The 20,109-nt window shown below is 36.0% G+C and overlaps 1 protein-coding gene across 1 annotated transcript in view; it reads left to right on the top strand.

The window, feature by feature from the left end:
* Nucleotides 1–20,109, top strand: part of LOC104076770 (voltage-dependent calcium channel subunit alpha-2/delta-3) — a gene marked incomplete at both ends in the record, with an annotated part of 201,168 nt that overhangs the window by 97,728 nt on the left and 83,331 nt on the right. The window contains 4 exons of the mRNA XM_009577761.1: nt 6,571–6,702; nt 8,093–8,153; nt 8,246–8,396; nt 17,774–17,848. Of these exons, the coding sequence (XP_009576056.1) occupies nt 6,571–6,702; nt 8,093–8,153; nt 8,246–8,396; nt 17,774–17,848 (419 nt within the window). The remainder of the gene's footprint in view (nt 1–6,570; nt 6,703–8,092; nt 8,154–8,245; nt 8,397–17,773; nt 17,849–20,109) is intronic.

Genomic DNA, 20,109 nt, shown 5'->3' with positions numbered 1-20,109 from the left:
GTTTTAATACTAGCTTCAGAGGTTTTGAACCAGCTGAACATTTTCATATCTGTGAGGCTTTTTCCAACTATTTTTTGTTTGAGTAAAACTTCCATTCTACTCAAATTGTGCAAGCGATCTTTTGTGCAAGGAAGAAGTGCTACATAAGGATTATAAAGCACTACAGCGGTAAAAGACTGTTGATTTGCGAGGATGAGAGACAGTGACTTTCTCATGCTTACAGATAAGTGTGCTGTCATATCTGATACTTGCACATTCATACTGTGTTGATACTCCCAGGAATGTAGCAGTCAAAGTTTAGTTTATTATAGCTCAGTACAACTGTAATGCATTTTACAAGCTAAAACATTTCTCTCTAAAGGTTCTCATGCCTCCATTTGTTGTATGCAAGAGGCATGATGTGTTGATAAAACTAGGTCTTTAACAGCTCCTGTTCAAAGCATTGTTTGTTGGCCTTTACTGGACTGTGTCGTGTAACTAAGTTGGCCTGTTTATATAATTCCATGTCTCTCTCTGAATATCTGAGCAATAGGAATTAGAGATTTATCATGAAATGTTAGTTTACAGGTTTACATGGTCTTGTGTTTTAAACGGCTTTTGCAAAGCTTTGTGAACTGGTCTGTCCTTGAGATATTTCCATAAGGATGACTTCTATTTCCAAGGCTGTGCCTTGCCTTTGTCATATATCACTTTGGCAACAAATTGTCCCTTTTAGTATGTTGTGTGTTAAATATTTTACAACACAGTTGGCTTCATTTAGCAGCAGTCATGTTTGCTTTCTTTTCCTCTAATTTGCAATGAGTTCCACTGGCTTCCTGTATTGTTTGTTATGACACTTTTACCTGCCCTGCCACTTGCAGAGGTTTAGATTTCCTGGTTGCTGATAGTCACTGTTCCATCAGCCTGTGCAGAAATTTCTTCTTGCCATGTGTCAGAACTGGCTCTTTTTTCAGTATTCAAGACTAATTTTGCTTCTGTGATGAAATTGCAGTGCATATAGGGTCTCTATTCAATTTGGTTACTTCCTATGTTCTGAGCATTTGTTTTCTCTTTCCTACTTGGAAAACTCTTTCTAACAGTGTTTTTTCATGTTGCTTGCCCTGGCTCTCAGTCATACCCTGGCATCCTAGAGTTCTGTGGTGTGGTATTTTCTTACCAGTCTTTCAGGTTTCATAGTCTTCAATTCATATCCTACAAAAATGTGGAAATGAGTGTGTTTTTCTGAAAATACAGAAATATCCTGGTATCTGTGGTCACATTAATTTATGGAGTGATCATCTGTCAGGATTATTGGGTTTTGACTTTAGTTCTCCTCAGCTGAAGGCCTCTTAGCAATTGCTGGGTAGGCAATCCTATTTCGTTAGACTGTGCTGTGTTAGTGATAGGTGTAACTGCCCTATGTGCCTGGCTCCTGTGACAACAGCTCTGTTAAGGCAGCATCTTTCTAGTTCTTCCTGGGATGGACAGTAAGCGAAGCCTTTGACTTTGGCTCCGAGTTCCTCCTTTAATTTAAAAAAAAAAGTAATGCTCTGTGTTCATAGATCCTGCTTGTATGCTGTTTCGAGAGCTTTGCTCTAACCGATTCACAGGTCTGCCCACATACTGGTTGCTTTTAGCTGTTACATCTGGTAAGTTAAGCAGGGTCAAACCAGGTCAGTAGCTGAATGGGTGACCTTAAAGGTACACTGATTTGCTGCAGGATGTTTTTCATAATTCATTAGATGGCAAGCTCTTAGCAGAGTCAGAACTGAATCTCTATCCCAGAATGGTGTTAGTGAGGAGTTTGCAGCTGTAATTCTGGCTTTTAAATGAACTGAAGTTGAATCTCAGACCACCTTGTTCACAAAAAAAAAAAACCAACCAAAACCCCAAAAAACCCCAAACCCACTCATGAAACTCAGCATAAAAATAAACAGATCTGGCCATACTCTAATTCTTCTGCTGCCACTTCAGAGGAGAACAGGAATGTTATTAGGGCAATGTTGGAAGCTGAAACAACTAAATACCTACTGCTATGCCTCTATAGAGTCACACACTTGAAGTCTTTACCACCCGACATACTTATGAGGAGGGAATGTGATTTCTGACATTGTTGAATGGTTCTCAGCACATGAAGCAAAATGGACAAACACCTTCTTTTGTGTCTACAGATGGCCAGATGCTTTGATCTGTGAGCTGATGCATCCACATTACCCAGTGGAGGCAGAGGGAGGGGAAGAGAGAGAATAAAGCAAAGGCAGTTGCCAAAATTGGCATCCAGCCCCAGCTCTTGAATATGTTGGACCACCCTGAAAAGCATTCATATTAGTGTTGAGTAGTATAATTATTAGATTGTTGGTGTATGTCCCAGCGAAGTATGTGATTTTGTTATTCTTTAAAATATGACCAGACTAAATATGTTGTCAGTGTCATCAAGACTAAGCTAATATTGTTGCTATCTTTGAGCCAAAAGGATGCTGGATTTTGCATTCCTTTTCCAGTGCTTGGTCCTGTAGGCTGTGTTTGTACTCCTTTGTTGTATGACAGTACTGCTCTGCAATGTTAGGGGCTGCCCCTGAGATCGTCAGATATTACAAGAAGGAACACCATTTTGGATGCCAGCATTTTTGTCAGCTTTCCAGGAGAAATTAATGATTATATTACAATGGTAATATAATAGGGGAAAAAAACTAAGGATCATTGGTAACGTTTTTTTCTTGGTAATAAAGGAGATTATGGCAAGAAAGAGGTGTATTCTGCATTTTCTTCATAGTCACTGAATTCCTTGGTGGTCTCCCTTATTTTCTGTAAAGCTTGCTGGAATAATTAGAAAGCAAAATGTGTTGTGTATGTATTAGTTTTGTTCCATAGACTTATTCTACTCTAGATATTTTCATGGATTCTGTGAATTAAAATACATTTCATTATAGTGCTAACCTTTGGCATGCTGTTGCGCATCTTTCAGTCTGCTTTCAGTCTGGTTGCTTTTGTTGAGACTTCAGACCTATTTCTTCAGGTCAGCAGTATCTACGACAGCAACTTAATTGCTACATGCGTTTGTACTGTTCTTTGGCAATTATGTTTCAGATTTTTGTCAGTGTACCTATTTGCCTGGGGGTTGGTTTTGTATTAAATATCATTAAAAAGCAGGTAACAGCTACACAAACAGCAGTGGAGCAAAATCCCATATAATTGCAAGCCAACCCATCTAAAAGGTGAGGGAAAGGAATTTTTAAATTGTATTTTAGCTGTTACTGCTGGGAATCAAAAGCAGAAATTATGTTTCAAGAATTGTGGCAGAAGCTATTTACACTTATTGTCTTTGAGCCCCATAACATCATGTTAATGATTTTGCATTTATATTAAGCTTTATCTTTTATTCTTTTTCTCCCTCCCCAAATTTCTGATTATTCACAAGCATTAATTTACCACTACTGACATATAGCTATTTTGGGCATGAAGATGACATTCACCAGTAATATAAAAACTTAAGAATACTGTTTCTAAATGAAGTAGTGGGGGCATTTTAAGCAATTTAGTGTTATTACTAAAATTGGAAGTTGCCCAGAACTACAAGCTTAACAATATAGGTTATTAGAAGATGAGGCTGTAGAATTTTAATGAGGATAATATGGTCAGAAACTCAGCTGTATTTAGGATGGTGCATGTGGACAGAGGTGCATCCACATAACAGTCATTATCAAATTCAGAACAAGGAGGTTGGGTTTGAAATCTTTCTGCCTGAAGATACAGTAGCCGGTAAAGAACCGTGATTTCCATATGAAGTCTGTAGGTCTGCAGTTTTGAACTGTAAATACATTTTTTTCCCCACTTTGCTTTTCTTTGTATTCTAAGGATTAAACTGAGTGTGACCTTATTTGCTTTTTTATAAAAATGGTTGATGCATAAAATGTAACTTGGTATATTGTAAAAAGAACAGGCAGCATAATAGATATGCAGGGTGTAGGAAGGTAGTGAATTGTCACCAGGTTTCATTTTGAAGGAACCCAGTCATCATAGATAACATTTTAATTGTGCCCTCTTATTTAAGATGCCTGCTTAATGCTCCTTGCAGCTAAAAAATTCCTATTAGTTTCAGAATGGATTAATGATTATGGTGATCAGCATTTGGATGATTAGTGATTAGTGTTGTCAATCTAATGCAGAATATAGACTCAACCAATCATGCTCAAGGAAAAAATCCTGATTCTATTTCCATGGAGTTCTCTAATCCGTAGTACAGATATATAAACGTGTTAAGTGGCTCTTCATAGATGGGCTAAAAAAAGTAATCCACTACTGTGGTGGCATGGATATTTTAATATGAATTTTTTAAACGTAGCTTTATATATGTATTTTTTTATATAAATATATTTTTTCAAATGTCACTGGAAGGATTGTACATTCAGTTTAGAACTTAATAGGTGGACAACTAAAGTTGTCCCATGACCTTATGGAGCTGGAGTGTATACAGAATTTAAAGGAAATTATCATTGGGTTGGGAGGCAGAGTGAAGGTTCTACTTAGATGAGTGGCACTATAGCACAGATTCATTAGGAAAGGGCATTAAAAATTAGCCTTTGAGGAATCTAGGATAGAATACATCTGATGAACTGATGATATTGTAAAATACGAAGGTACAATGTGCAGTCTTGGAATGAGATCTGAATGTGAGTTGCTAAGAACCACTACAGTTATTTTAAATATAAATTAAGATAGAATTATTCTGTTTGATTGGTTTGGCTTTTCACAAATCCTGATGATTGAAGGGTATATTGTTCTCTAGAGGCTGAGGAAAGGTTCCTTGTTTTTCCTCTAAACAGGCTTTTCTAGCAACGCTTCCAAGGGTAAAAAAACCCAAACCAACCAAAACCAACCCTCTGAACTCTGTTGCTCTTTTCAAAGATGACTTAAACTTATCACCTTATCTCAATATTGTAATGCTGAGTCAATAATGCCACTGTGCTTTTTAGTGATTCAGATACTCCACCAGAACTTGTGTATAGGAGCAGAACCAGAATAACAATATTTTAAGTAGTACTGGGAAGTTCCAGTGGACTGAGAACTGGATTCTCATTTTAGTGCTTCATTTCTCACGGAATGTCTAAATGCTGAACAATGGATGAAAATTTTGGGGCGCTGAAATGGGAGGATATTTTTACAAACTGATGATAAATCCCAGGATAGGCAGTCTTGACAGTTAATTAGTGATGTCTTAATCACAGCTTGTTATTGGAGTAACTGCAGACTTAGAAACAACCGGACAATGGATTTTGCTAGCTAGGCAAAACTGAAGTAGTACTTTTGGACTAGTGACATTGGTTTGCTTGATATGTGTCTGGCTGGACAGATTTTAAATGTCTATTTCATCTTTTAGTGAAAAAAGTAACTATACTAGACGTGTTTTAAAAACATCTGTTTTGTTGACCTTGCTTTTTCAGCAGTCCATCTATGTAAACCTAAATATTTAGATGAAAGCAACATTCAAAGATTTGTAGCTGAAACATTTCCCTTTTTCTGCTGTTTTTCTTGATGAATGTAAGGAAAGATAACAATTCACCTTTTTTCCACTCCATTAAAATCACATTCTAAGCAGTCTTCTGAAATCAGTACAGCCACATTATTTTGCAAGCTAATGGAAGCGTTATTCAAATGCTTGAGCAAATGTTACTGTGTATTCATGTATGCACATTTTTACAAATGAAATAATACATCTGTGATATTAGTTCCCTTTTTTCCTTTCTAAACTGCTGACTTCACATACAGATTGAACTGGGAATATAGTATATCTTTATTGTTTCTCATTTTTCAAAATTCACAGTTTGAAATTGAGTAACTTTCTAAGATATGTTCATTTATTTCTGATTTCCCACTATCTAACTGAATCTGCAGCTTAAAAACACACTTGGGCAGCCTGGGTTTTTCGGAATTGATAGATGGGGGTGTTTTCAACAGAAATAGTTTATTTTCAACATCAAGGATTTGCTTTGAATTTCTCTTTCTATGGGAATAAAAAATAATGAGGTAATTGTTGTGAAATCTGGTCCAGTGTTTTCCAAATAATAATTAGTGTTATTTGTCATGAGGTTTTGTGTTTGTATGTATATCATAATTCATTCAAGTGTGAAATAAAAGGTATTTCACTTTCTGTTCCTACACGTAAACTTTTAGATATAGTGAGAATGGTATTACCAAGTTGAAGATTAAAAAAAAAAAAAAGTATAAAGTGTTGCCATGAGACATTCCATGCATTTAGGGAAAGTAAATTGAATAAATAATCTATTATTAGATTGACTCATGTTCTCCAGAACAAGCGATACAGTAGTTCCAGATAGATGGTCTAACGAGCAATTTTAACTTATCTAAAAATTGTACCTGGTGTCTTTTCTGTATTTCAACCATACTTTTGTTATTTAAGTGTATCATTTATTTTGAATCACTTAATTGAAAAAAGAAACCAAAAGATGTTCTGCAGTAGTTTGCAGTCACTAGATTTTTGGGTACTGAGTAAGTGGAAGATGACAGAGTTCAAGACATTCTATTTAGGGAAAATCACTTTTCTCTGTTTCCTCCCCCCTCCTCCTCCCCCAGATCCAGCCATTGTAAATGGAGTTTATTGGTCAGAATCTTTAAATAAGGTGTTTGTTGATAATTTTGATCGTGACCCTTCTCTCATCTGGCAGTACTTTGGAAGTGCAAAAGGATTTTTCAGACAATATCCAGGTAAGAAGAATACAAGTTCTTACTTAAAATACAATAAAGAATGCTATGGCGGCAAATTTCCACTGAGTAGTGTCACAAATCATGACTTTCACAGATATTTGCATGTTTGATTTTATTTTATCTAGCTTTCAGAAAGATATTTCTAATCAACATTTACAATGCTCTGAGTTTTTTCTACCAATTTTCATCTGGAGGTGAAGCCCCCTAGATAACTCATGTACTCGTGTATATTCCTATTCAGATATACATATATGAAAAATAACTTCTAAACAGACTGTGGAGAAGGAGGGCAAAAGGACTAAACTCTTCATATAGTACTGAACTTAAATAGTGTGCTCTATTGATGCATACAGTAAGACTTAATTGTAATTTATTGTTCAGTTTTTAGACTTCCACTTAACCTGACATCTTTTTAAAGATTTCAAAAACTTGTTTTACTTCCACACCAGTTGTAATAAAATGCAATAAGATAATTTATATTATTTCTACAGAAATAGGTTAAAATATATTGTTACCTATTAAGTTTTATGCTTAATCACATACCAAAGTTACTACATATTAAATAAACGGAAAAGTTAATAACTGATCCTCAGCTTTTGTAACTTTGGATCAGGCCCATAGTGGGAACTGTTCCTTTAGCTGTCATGGTTTAGCAACCCATGTTTTTTTAAGTCTGAAGTCTTGAGTTTAATATGAGCAAGTTTACTATAAGCCTGTATGTCTGAGAGTGACTGAGAGTAATGGCTACTACATCTGTGTTAGTTTTAGATTATAGTTCAGTTCTCAAACTCCATGATATTTCAAGGGTAGAAAAAATGTTAGTCCTTATTTTAAAGGCTGTTTGTTGTTTTGTGCTAGAAAACGAGTGTAAAAAGCAGGAAGGTTTGCCCTGTCAATTTTTTTTGCTTGGAGATATTTTTATTATATTTCTTTTGACCCACAACCGGGATATATTACCTTTCCTGTGAGCAAAACATCAGGTGTATGACCTACGAGTGAAGCAGTTAGTATAACAGGACCTGTTGAGATCAGCCATGGGTAGTAAGCGCTCAGGGCTTGAAAGGGGCTTGGCAAGCATGTGATAAAGCTTGCCAGCACCAATGACCAAGTATGACAATACTTTAGTGACAGTAGTATGATGAACATAGTAGGCTTGAAGAGGTTTTCACCTTACAGTAAGCTAAAAAGGAGTAAGAAAACAATATTGTTTCTGGTGGTCCTGTTTTATTAAATTATTTTTCCGGCATTTCCTATGTTATAACACCATTGCCTATTAGAATAAAGTATGAAACTTCATTGAGTGCTACTTTGCCCCAATACCACAGATACATTTTGAACAGGTACTGTGAAAATGTTGTAATTTAATCTTTTTATCTCTTTTTTAAAACAGGAATTAAATGGGAACCTGATGAGAATGGAGTCATTGCATTTGACTGCAGAAATAGAAAATGGTAGGCATTGGATGACTACCAGTGTTTAAGAAATTTGAAAGGAAGAAAAGTTTAGTATTTAAAAGAACAAGATGTTTTGTCTTTTGTCTTAGGTACATCCAGGCAGCAACTTCTCCAAAAGATGTGGTAATTTTAGTAGATGTCAGTGGCAGTATGAAAGGGCTTCGCTTGACTATTGCAAAACAGACAGTTTCATCTATTTTGGATACCCTTGGAGATGACGACTTCTTCAATATAATTGCTGTGAGTGTCTGAGGTTTTTTCTTCCTTTTTTTTTTCCTCCATCATTTTTTGCTATCTGTCATGTTTTACATCACACAATACACTTGAAAAATGTTGCAGGCAGGTGATGGATATAAGATGACATCTGAACCAGCTGGACAGACACTGATTTTCCAATGCAAACTTCTTTAGGTGACAGTGTTTTCAAACTGTTTTTCTATGAGTTGCAATCTGAAACCCCTTAAACAAGTAGTCTTGAGTTTGGGAGTTGCAAATAATAGTAATCTGTTTTGTAGTTTGCCTGAACTTTCTACATTACCTTAATTTTTAACTTTGGGGTGTGCCCCCCTCCCCCACCCCTCCCTCTGCCTTTTTTTTCCCCTCACAGCTTCTTTAGTACAGTGCAAATTGCAAAATGGTTAATAAGTAAGAATTAATAAAACCAGATCTTAGCTTTTGCTGAAGCTTGTATGGCATGATGAAATGCCAACATAGCTCCTCATTGTTCATGCTTTCCTCAGTGCGAATCTGAAATGTACGTATGTATGTGTAAGTCGTGCAGAGGTATTACTGGTGCTTTCTAACAGTGATAAGTTAGATCATCAGTAGTTCCTGTAATTTGTGTATGGTAGTTAGTTTTCCATGGTACAGGTACATGTTTAAATCTATGACAAGAGGATAGTTTTACAGTGTTTAAGAGTAATGGGATTCATCATGCAGGTAAGGATGGCTTTAAAAAGTCCAAAACTGACATCAAAACTACAGTTTGTCTGGGGGATCGGGGAGAGCGAGAGGGAGGAGGAATTGGTGGTTTTATAAATTCTCCTTTGCTGATATTCCTTGCTAATACTTTACAAATATGTAGTTTTATCATATGCATAAACAGTAAAAATGTCTTCAAACTTTTGAATGTGAAGGAGGATTTTGGCCTTATTTTGCTACAAGGGAAGTGCCCTTTGTGTAATAAAATAAATGACCCCAGTGACACCAATGCAAATCATTGAGATTGTATGGAGAATGAAGTATATATGCCTGAAGTATATGTGCATTTACTGTATTTTTAACAGCAAGCAGTTAGTTCAGAATATCTTTCATATTAATCTCCTTGCATGATAATTGCATAATTAGCAGAAACTCATATAGTAGAAAGACATAATTACATACTGTATCAAAAAAAGGTTTACTGTCCTTCAAAAAAATTGTGATTAACTGTAATCTAAATAACTTTTGTAAGTTGAAAGAATGTTTCAACTAAGTAATTATTAAGATACTTGACCAGCCATTTTTCGGTGTATAATCTCTGTGTTTATCAGTAGTTGTGACAGTTACTGTGAATAATGTAGAAATAAAAAAGAAGTGTTTTTTTTAAGTGAAGTTTTTTACTTTGGGAAAACCAAAAGGCTCATCTCTAACAAAAAAATGTAAAAATGTATGTAGCTAGAATCCAAAGTAATGATTTTGCCTAAGTAATACAGCAGAAATACTGTGTAAATAATTAAAAAAAAAATAACTAAATGTCATATTTTTCAATTTAAACTTTAATTAAAAAGGAACTAAGCTGTGCATAAAACAGCATGGAGTCACAGAATTTTTATGTAATTTATTGCCAATTAACACAAACTTCTGATCACTGGTTTGGGTATTGAGAAAAGGAAAGAAGCACCCAGTTGAGCCTTTCCTCAACTTCTGTCCAACGCCTCCCCTCCCCACGCCCTGGTCTCAGCACCCCTTACCTTCGCTGCTGGTTTCAGTCCCTCCCCTCTCCTGGGTGAGGTGCTGGGCAGTGTGGGAGGTGGAGGTCCTGTGTAGGTTTCTGTCAGCAGCTCTGTGCTTAGTTTCTTACTGCCGCTCTTCGCTGCTTACTGGTTTTCCTCTGCTGCCCTTTGCTTTTCCCTTCAGTGTGGGTCACCTGTGGGCCGCAGTCCCTCAGGCGTGTCCCCACCTCAGCCTGGGTCACCCATGGCCGCAGTCCCTCAGGGGTGTCCCTGCCCCAGTGTGGGTCACCTCGGTGTCCAGAACTGCACTCCTTTCAGCATGACACTTTTCCAGTTGTGTTTCCAAATGTTTCCAGCCCCTGATGGCTTCTTCCTTACGTGTGCCTGTGTGAGGATGCTGCAGCCTCCTCAGGCTTGCTGCTGCAGTTTTGGCGCCTCACAGGTTGCTCAAACCGGTGTTGGTGCCAGCTGGAACCGGCTGTGACCGGCACAGGGGCAGTTCATGGCCCTCTCCCACACAGGTTGCCACTGCAGCCCTCTCCTGCTTACACCTAATATGTAGTTTGGTTAGTATAACAAATTCTTAATATTTAGAAAGATATGTAATTACTGTGGTAATTATAGCATTCGTCTGAGGTAATTTTTTCATTCTGAAGGTTCTTTCCTCTCTATAACCTCTTTTAGGATGAATATGTGTTTATTTGTTGAAATAAGTAGAAATAGTGACTGAGAATACGATTTTATTCTTACCAGCTCAGCTGTTTAATTTCATTAGAACACTGATGGTGTAGTTACTGTGCAAATACGAACCTGAAATTATTCACTGCATTGAAAGGGCTACTGCAGAAATGGAGGGGAAAACAAGGAGACCATGACAGGAGTGACAATGAGTGGGTCAAGGGCTGTCCTGTCACCTTGAAGGTATCTTGGAAGAAGAGTTTTTAAGGAGTTGTTTTGGACTAAGTGTCACAATCTAATCCTTGCTGTCTCACAAGGCAAAAAAATAATAATGTAAAGAAAACACAGAATTTCTTTGCTTGAAAATGTAACAAACTAATAACAGAGACTGGTGTGGTGGAGAAGGGAGCGGACGTTTCAGTGAGGAATGGCACAGGTAGGCTGGGGCTGGATTATGAACTCCTTTTAATATTTGGTGTGTTAGAGGAAGACATGGCAAGGGTACACAGTAAAGCCAGGTTACTGTGATCTATATGATCAGCAAAAATTACTTCTGAAGCACTGCTCTGAGTAAGTGCCAGCAAGGTAAATCTTTGTCAAGACCAGAGAGGATGTTTCAGTGATCAAAACATGAGACAACAAAGCCCACGCAAGAGGCTTCTTGGTCTGAAAACACTGAAAATCCCGTATAGCTTTTATCTATAGACGAATGTTTGAGTGAGATTATATTTTACTCTCTGTAATTTAGACATAGCCTGGTGATGTGAAAGCGGTTTCATTTGAAGGTAGGATACACATATGTCCTTATGAGAAATCCCCTTTGTAACATAGATCTGTGCATATATAGCAAGTCTCTGTATCTAGAACTGGCCAGCTGTTCAGTGTGTGCAAAAATAGATCCGCTGTGCCTAAATGTTGAAGACTTACTCTTCACACAGCACACAGCTGATACTTGCTCACACCAATTGTTCTTCTGAAAGGCCTGTCCAAATTGTTGCTCTGTGAGGACTGCTGGACATCTGGAAGTCCAAGACAAATGACCAAGTACCTCTTTCTCTTCCCAGACCAAAATTTGAGGTGGAATAAGAGCTTTATGTGTGGGAAAGCTGGACAAAAAATACACTTATTAGATGAAGCAAAAGTTTTGAGCCTGAGTGACTGTCAGGATGGCTTTATTATGCACAGTGGTTAATGGAAAAAATACTTGCAACAGAAGACTTCTATGAGGAACTGGGTCAGGAATTAGGAGTCAAATAGGCTAAGGAGCTCTCTCTCTCTCTGTCGTGTGCACACTCTCTCTCTCGTGTGTGCGCTCTCTCTCCCTCATTCTCACAAGACAGCAGAACCCTAAAGCATGCCTGCGTTTTGAAGCGAAATAAGGAAATGCATGGAAAATAGTGATAAAAGATGTGAGAGAGGACTTACAGATGAGCAACAGTCAGAATGAAGCAAATGGAAGGGTTACACAAGCAGATGAGAAACTTTTATGTTTTATACGGTAAGAAGGAAGAGCGCTTTAAAGTTAGCCAAAAGAGAACATGAGGTTAGAGAAGCTGGACTAGTGTAAGACAGGGCTCTGTTGACAGTGGGGGTCAAGGGTGGAAAGGAATTGAGCATTGAGAAAATCAGTATCTATGTCAGTGAAAGAAGAGGAAACAGAACTTAGCAGATGAAAAAGTGAAGTCTGAAAAGCGTTAGTGCAAAATTTGTGGTCATCAACTCTGGTAGTTTTTTATTCTTCCTTTACAATATTTCACTGTACAAAAAGTTTTAAAAGCCTTTCAATTTGCATTTCAGGTGGTTATTATACGTTTCAGTATTCCATACACAAAAAGACATTTAGGATTCTCATTAACTGTAATGGGAGTTATGGTCACTACATACTAACATTGTTAAAAACTCAATTAACACTTCTAAATATGCAGTAGGATAGCCAAAAAAAAAAAAAAAAAAAGGGCAACCAAGAACAAAACCCAAAAACTAGCAGTACATTAGCTGGGTTGTTTCATATGCATCTGATTTTTCACTAAATATACTTTTAACTTCATGTGTATGTATAGCAGAAAGCAGAATTCAGTGCAGGTCTTTCCAGAGAATAAACATAAAAGGATAATGTTAAAAATCGTTTTAGCTTTTATGGGTAGATTTTTGCAAAATCTATCTGAAATTGATGGACTAGATGATTGAATTGCAAAAAATTGTTGAAATACATGAGTGATTTTGTGCTGCCTGTGTTAAAATTTAAGGTCAGTTCACTGATGCGTGAACAGAGATGCCTGCAACAAGAAGAGAAAAGGCATATTTTTCCAATTCACTTTGAAGTATAATTCCAAGTCATGCATTAAATTAACAATGTTATCATAAAATGAGTACTAATTTTGCCAAATGCTGAAATTTTTAAAATGCTTTTATAAAAATGTAAACTCTACATTAAATAAACAAAATATTAACTGAGTCAAGAATGTTAAATTAATTTTAATGCTTTAGTCACACCATTTTAGCAAAATTGATTAGAATAAAAGTATTTGTTAATTCAAAGCACAGTAGTATAGTTCCCTGTTTTTAATTTGTAGCATTTTCCATTATAAATGGTTTCGGTGTATAGTCTCTTCTTTGGAGTCCTTGTGGTCATACAGAATAGATTATGGATAAACTTGCTTTTCAGCCTGCCTGAATAATCAGATTCTGTACAGCTAATGTGTGAGCAGGCTGAGAAAGAGAAAGGCAGCCAATTGCTAACCTCCATATGATTGTTCAAGCAGTGGGCTGTGCTTGTGTGCCACTTGTCGCGCATGGTAACACTAGTGGAACTTTGGAAATACCAGTTCCTTTTCTGGATTGGCTTCACTGTTGGATCTTGGGTTGGGCTGTATTAGATATCAGAATATGCCTCATATAGCATGAAATCTTTTATCTGTGTACTGTTACGCAACAAAATGTGAATTTAATTTGTTTCTGTGGACCTTGCTCCAGACAGCTTAAATATGACAAAGGATAAATGTGAAAAATGCTAAGGTAAATGTAAACGACTTATGTAGGTGTGCTAGAACCATATGTCTCACATTTTCAGAATACGAATAGTATCTGATTATACAATGTAGGTCAGCAGCTAACTAGCTGTATGGTTCCTCTTAGTTCAGATTTTAGCCCACTCATTTTATTTTATGTTGTGCAAAGAAATAACTAAAGTGACAAAATAATGTGAACTAATAAAACAGATAAATGTAACTAAGTAAATAAAATAATAGTAAAAATCAAGTCATCAAACGTTTAAATTACAAGAGAGATGAAAGTAGACCAAGGTTTTAGAAGAGGAACTCAGAAAGGAGGGTAATTGGTTTTTACTTCTCTCCCTCCCTCCTTCAGCAAAACATGGGCTATTCACAGCTACTGCACAGGTATTCGCTCTCTCGGCTATTGCATCACAGCTATCACTACTATAACATGCAAAGATGTCATATGCCAGAGTATAGGGGTATAGGACTATGCAACACTAGGAAATATAAGAAAAAGTGTAATGCAAGACTCTTGAAAAGCAAAATGCAGGCTTTTACTGGGGTAAATTAATAAGACATCTATACTGGGTTTTGCTGGCAAAGTCAGCAGTTACTAATCAGCCTTTTGATTCAAGATTAGGAAGGTATTTCACTAAATACAAAATTTTAAATGTCATAGAAAAGCTGTAGAACTGAGTTCAAATTGCTGATAAAAGTGGTGGGGAAGGGGGGGGCGGAATTTTTTCCTTTTTCCACTTTAAAGATTTGGTACAGTGAAAAGAAAGACATCACCAATAATACTGCAAAACACCCTATGACAAGGACAAAGAAACTGAATATATGCTATGAAGCACAAGCTGGGTATTTACTAGAAGCTGACAGTTGTACTAAAGATCTTATTAGATGGATATGCTAGTTTAAGCAGCAAACACTGCTTGAACGCTCTCACATGTTGCATCAGAATTCTACAGTTTTCATGGACTTGGAGAGGCAGGTGTTTGCTATTTTGGGAATTTCTTTTGGAACTGAAATAATTTTGTTTAGTGATTTTTTCCATCTTTTAATATTTGAGTTTTTTAAAAAGGAAAAGAAAGTGTATACAATTAGCAAGGAGTATAAAAATTAAAATAGATCATAAAAATGCACCATTGCAAGAATTCAAACCATCAAAAGCTGCTATACCTTTTTATATAAAGGTTTTTCTTACTATGCTTTCATTTGTACCTGTACAGTAGAGGAAGAACTGCTAACAAACAGAACTCTTCCAGGTTATGTTTGTTATCCATAGAACACCATTACATTAAATACTCATTTACACACGTTGGCATAATCCAGTTTCTTCTGCCATACGTAGCAGATTACTTAAAATATTTTTGATAGTAATAATCTCAGGGTGAATTAGATGCCACAAATGCAAATAGTGTCACAATTTGGCTGGGTTTCAGATGGATGAATATCTACATTTTCTTATGTTCATAGTGATAATGAAAGTGCTTTGTCCACATGCCATCTATGTAATTGTGCTGTTCATGTGAGAATGAACATTTTTATTCATCCTTTTTTTAAGTAGGTTGATTCTGTAAAATGGGGCTGCTAGGGGGCTTAAAGCATGTTCTTTGTGAAAGTGTGGGCATCCTTTATACTATGCAACTGAGTAACACTAAAGGCATAGTGGGAAGCTACTGGGAATCTATCTGGGTTATGGTGCAGCTAGCAGACACGCAAGCTACATGTCTGTGGGAATAGCCTGGTGATACGAGTTATTCAAAATAGTAGTTAAAATAAATCTTATACAAATCTAATGGACTGAAATTATGCTACTTAGATGCAAGGTCTGATAGAGTAGGAAGTTGTTTCATGTATTTGCTGGTGGTGATAAGCCTGGAAAAAAAATTGTGGTACCACTACAGCATTAGGAAATTCTGAGTTTGCTTGCATGCAGCTGTTTGAAACTGAGACCATGACTGAGAGACAGGTAGACTTCAGTATTTTATTGCATGTTGGCCAATTACAGACACTGTGCTTGGTATCATATAAAGAAAAGTATGTATGTTAATATAGTTTCCAATGACAGCTACAGAAATCAAGCTAATAGGCTTAACCAGAAAGTATACTGATTAAAGAACATGCTGAAAAAAACTGTGTGAAGACAGGAAAAAGCTTGGGAGTAGGGGCTGGTGTACCGGTGTCTGTTACAGATTTTCAATATTTTTTTACTATAGAATGGAATATGGTCTTTGGCCTATAATATGAGATTTGGCATTATTATTTTGCAATGACTGTCAGGAGATAGATTGGAAAGCAGTCTGAAGAAAGAAACTACAAGGGAAAGTACATCATTTATCAGATCAATAAACTGTTATGACACTGAGATGCTCACGGGACACTCCCAGTACTCTAAAGTGTTCTAGAAGTCTTTGCCTTGTTTTTCATATTACCTTTGGAGTAATAGACATGTCCACAGGCTGTCATATATTGGAATAACATTAATGGGAATAAAATAGTTAAGGAAGCATGCAAAATCTGCTGCAGAAATTCTGTGTAAATATCTTCCGAGCATTTTTGTTTGTTTCTATACAATCAATAAATGACTATGTTGATGCTGATGTAAATAGTCTGTATAATCAGCAATAGTAAGTGGAGTTACTCTGGGTTTGTATTTCCTTATAGCTAAGGACTGAGTCTAGCACAATGTCTCAAGAATAACTTGATGCAGTTCAGATTAAACACTCCTCCCTATGCAACAGTAATTATGTAATTATGAGTGTGGTGATTAGGGCGCTGTTAAAATGAATGATGATGACAGGTGTCCAAAGTGGAACAGGTTGCAGGGGTCTATGATTAGACATATATGTAGAGAAAGGAGTGGTGTTAAATTGAAGAGAGTAGAACAAATTCAGAGCTACAGGAAGACAGAGACAGTGAGAACTTGCAGTGACAGAGAACCTTGTCTAAGCAGCATTCTGTAATGAGTCATTGTAAGGCTTTTTTTATTCCCACTGGGGCGGAAGAAGAAGGGAATAAATGCATATATTAATCTAATGAAATGTTTTTCCTGATTATTTTTGACTTAACATGTTGTCTTTTGTTGTTTACTATGGATGTTCTGATTCAATTAATATCTATGAAAGGGTGAAACTGCTTAAAGCCTAAATGCAAAGGCCTTGTAGTTTGATCTGTGATAACTTCTAGAGTAGATTAAATTAATGAGAGGCGGAATTAACTTAAAACTCTATCTATACAACTAATGTAGACTTTTTGAAGGTACTTCTGTATTAATTTGACCTGTGTTGAAAGGTTTAAAAGATTTAAACAATCAAGTCCAATTTTCAATCAAGTGACTTAAGCATCCATGAGTCTGCAAGATCTACTGACTGCAGATGAGACGGTTTCTTTAATGCTTAAGATGCTTCTGAAAATAGGACTAGGCTATCTAACTTAGACCTTGCAGGATAAGGAGATAACTCCTTAAAGATCTGTCACAGCTTCGTGACTTAGTGTATAATAAGCTACTCTACTTGACTGAAATTCTGACTATTGTCAGACATGTCCAGGATTCATTCAAGCTTACAGACTTTTTTGCGTAGTTGTTCCGCTATTAACCTTCCAAAATGTTAGCCAGTGCCTCAAATATTTGTCAGGACTTTTTTTATATGTAGCAAAGAATAGGGAGTTGTGAGTGTGATGTATCAAACATGACCTCTTAATACTATCCAGATTTCAACTTGAAGGATATTTATGCCAGCTAGCGTATATAGTACCCATTAACTCCACCTGAGTGCTGGCATCCGTTCAATTAAATGCTTCTTTTTAAAAGTATAAACCTCTGAAACATTAAGAATCATGTAAAAGGAAAAAAAATACCACAACCAGTTTTTAAAAATGAACCGAATCCTTTTGTTCTTGCTTTATGTGCATGTTTCACTGTAGTTCTAAATCATTAAATCAAATTGTATCTTTCAAAGCTTTTAATTAAATTTTTCATCATACTTTTTATTTCTCTCTGTAGTATAATGAAGAACTTCACTATGTAGAGCCGTGTCTGAACGGAACATTAGTTCAAGCAGATAGAGCCAACAAAGAGGTAAGGAATGAAAGTAACAAAACAGCAGAGAGATAGGATGCAGTGCTTAACAATGTGCTGTAATGATCTTTTCCTTGTACAATGCATTCCATTATTAGAATTTATTAATTATTATCCTTATGCCATTTCAAAGGGGTTTTATGTGACTCATAGGAAGAAAAAGAAATAACCTCCTTGTCAATTTGATTGAATAAACTTAATCAAAAAATACAGAAAGCAGTGAAAATATACTGTTAATAAAGTTTAGTAATTATTTTAAGTAAAATACTTCAGTTGCTTTAAATTGAACTATCATTCTGTTACCAAAAATTACTGAGGAAGAGATTGCATTCTTAAGTCAAGCTAACACTAAAGCTGAAACAAAATCTCAAAACAAATAAAACCAAATATAATACTATGTGAACAAAAAAAATTAGCATTCCAAACCTGTGTCAAAATAATAATGCATTCATTCAAGAAAGTTCTGTGAAAGTGTTCAAATTAATTATATCCTGCTCGCATTTTTCAGAAAAAAAAATTACAGTGATTTCAGTGAAAGTTTTATTTGAAGGGAGTTTGCAGTATGAATCTGCAGCTTGAAGTTCAGTTTACTGTCTGCCATCCAAATGCAGTTGCTCTGTGCAAGCATTACTCCATGACACTTCTTGGAAGGGTAACATAAGATTGTTTATGCCATGTAAAATTATGAAATAAGATAGTTGAAAAGTCCTGTGTTTCTTGTAGAGGGAAAGGACTGTTAAAATAAGCCACTTGTGTTATTATACAACTTCCTCCCTGCTAAGAGGAGGAAGCTTCTCTTCTTCTTAACGTGACTTGTCTACCTATACTGAGACTTGCTTATGGCTGGAGAGGGCAGCACTCTTGCATCTTTCTTTAAATACTTCTCTCTCTTTTTTTTTTCCTAAAGGCAAATCAGAAGAGTTTCAGCTCAGCACTGAATTGTGCTTAACGTTCAGTGTGGTAGTTAATTTTTGCTGAAGAAGTCAATGAGATATTACAGAAAGTAGAAAACATAGCTCTGAAAACACACTTCTAACTGCATCAATGTTAGGTCTTTTTACGTATACCAAGACAAAATGAATTTGATCTCGTTATGCTGAACTTTACTCCATTGTATTATTCACATGAGTTCTTTGCATTTTACCTACATATACACCTACATTCTACAGGAATTATTCTTCATAGGCTGCTTTCTTAATATAGTTGATGTTCTCCAATGTTGATTCTTACATTATCTAAATATCATTTGGTTACTACGTGGAATGACATAAATTGTTGGTAATCATTTAGCGTTGAAGACCCTTATTTGTGAACTATGATGCAGTTTTCTAAATGAGCACTTTATTGTGGGTGCATCTAATGAGCCATATGAAAGCTGTGCGAGTGCTAGACTTAAAACTAAAGATTCAAATATTGCCCAGATGTACTGTCTGGAATGAATCCTACTGTTAACCTTTCCATCACTCTGCAACTGATCAAAATGCAGATTACCATACATCCATATGTTACTTAATGTCAGATTTGTTTTAATTTAATTGATCAAAAAGTTTTTATGCCACCCAGATGATGCTCAGATTTTATGAACAGTGCTCAATTATTCAAAATAGCTAAGTACAATTTCATGTTTTGTTCTTCAGAGTAAGCTTCAATATAATTTCTAGTTAGCTAATTTTTTTTTTTTTTTAAAATTTCTGGAATCACTTTGTGCTTTATTTTGCCTATAAATTGAATAATACAGCCAAGGTTTTAGAGAATAACTAAATATGACCTTTTTTTCTGTTATTTATATTAGTGAGCTCGTTACTGTTCTTTCCTTGAAAGGCCAGAACTAGAGAATAAACTTGAGATAGGTAGCATGTAATAGTTCCATGTATTTTTATATACTATGACTTTGTCAATCTTCATTTGCTTCTTAACTTCTGTGAATTTATATGTTCTTATTATTTTTCTAGTTTGTCTAATGAAGTTAACAATTTATTTGCCTAAAGACTGGAAGGCACAAAAGTGACATTGTCCCGAGTATAGCTCAGAGTATAAAGTAAAGATTGTCAAGGAAATGGACAACCACTTGATCCTAAATGAGTAATTCAGTTATTATGCTCCTGAATTCATAGTTACATACAGCTTTCTGAATTGTCTGATATTGTTGTAAGATCTGATACTGTGTGATCTGAATATACCGACACAACAAAATTACCTGGGGGCCTCATCAAAACCACACTGAATTTCCTGGAAAAGTTTCTCTTGAATTCATAGTCTTT

Source organism: Fulmarus glacialis, unplaced genomic scaffold, assembly GCF_000690835.1.
Source record: "Fulmarus glacialis isolate BGI_N327 unplaced genomic scaffold, ASM69083v1 scaffold9394, whole genome shotgun sequence".
Taxonomy (NCBI): Eukaryota; Metazoa; Chordata; class Aves; order Procellariiformes; family Procellariidae; genus Fulmarus; species Fulmarus glacialis.
This window is presented reverse-complemented; position numbering and strand designations above follow the sequence as displayed.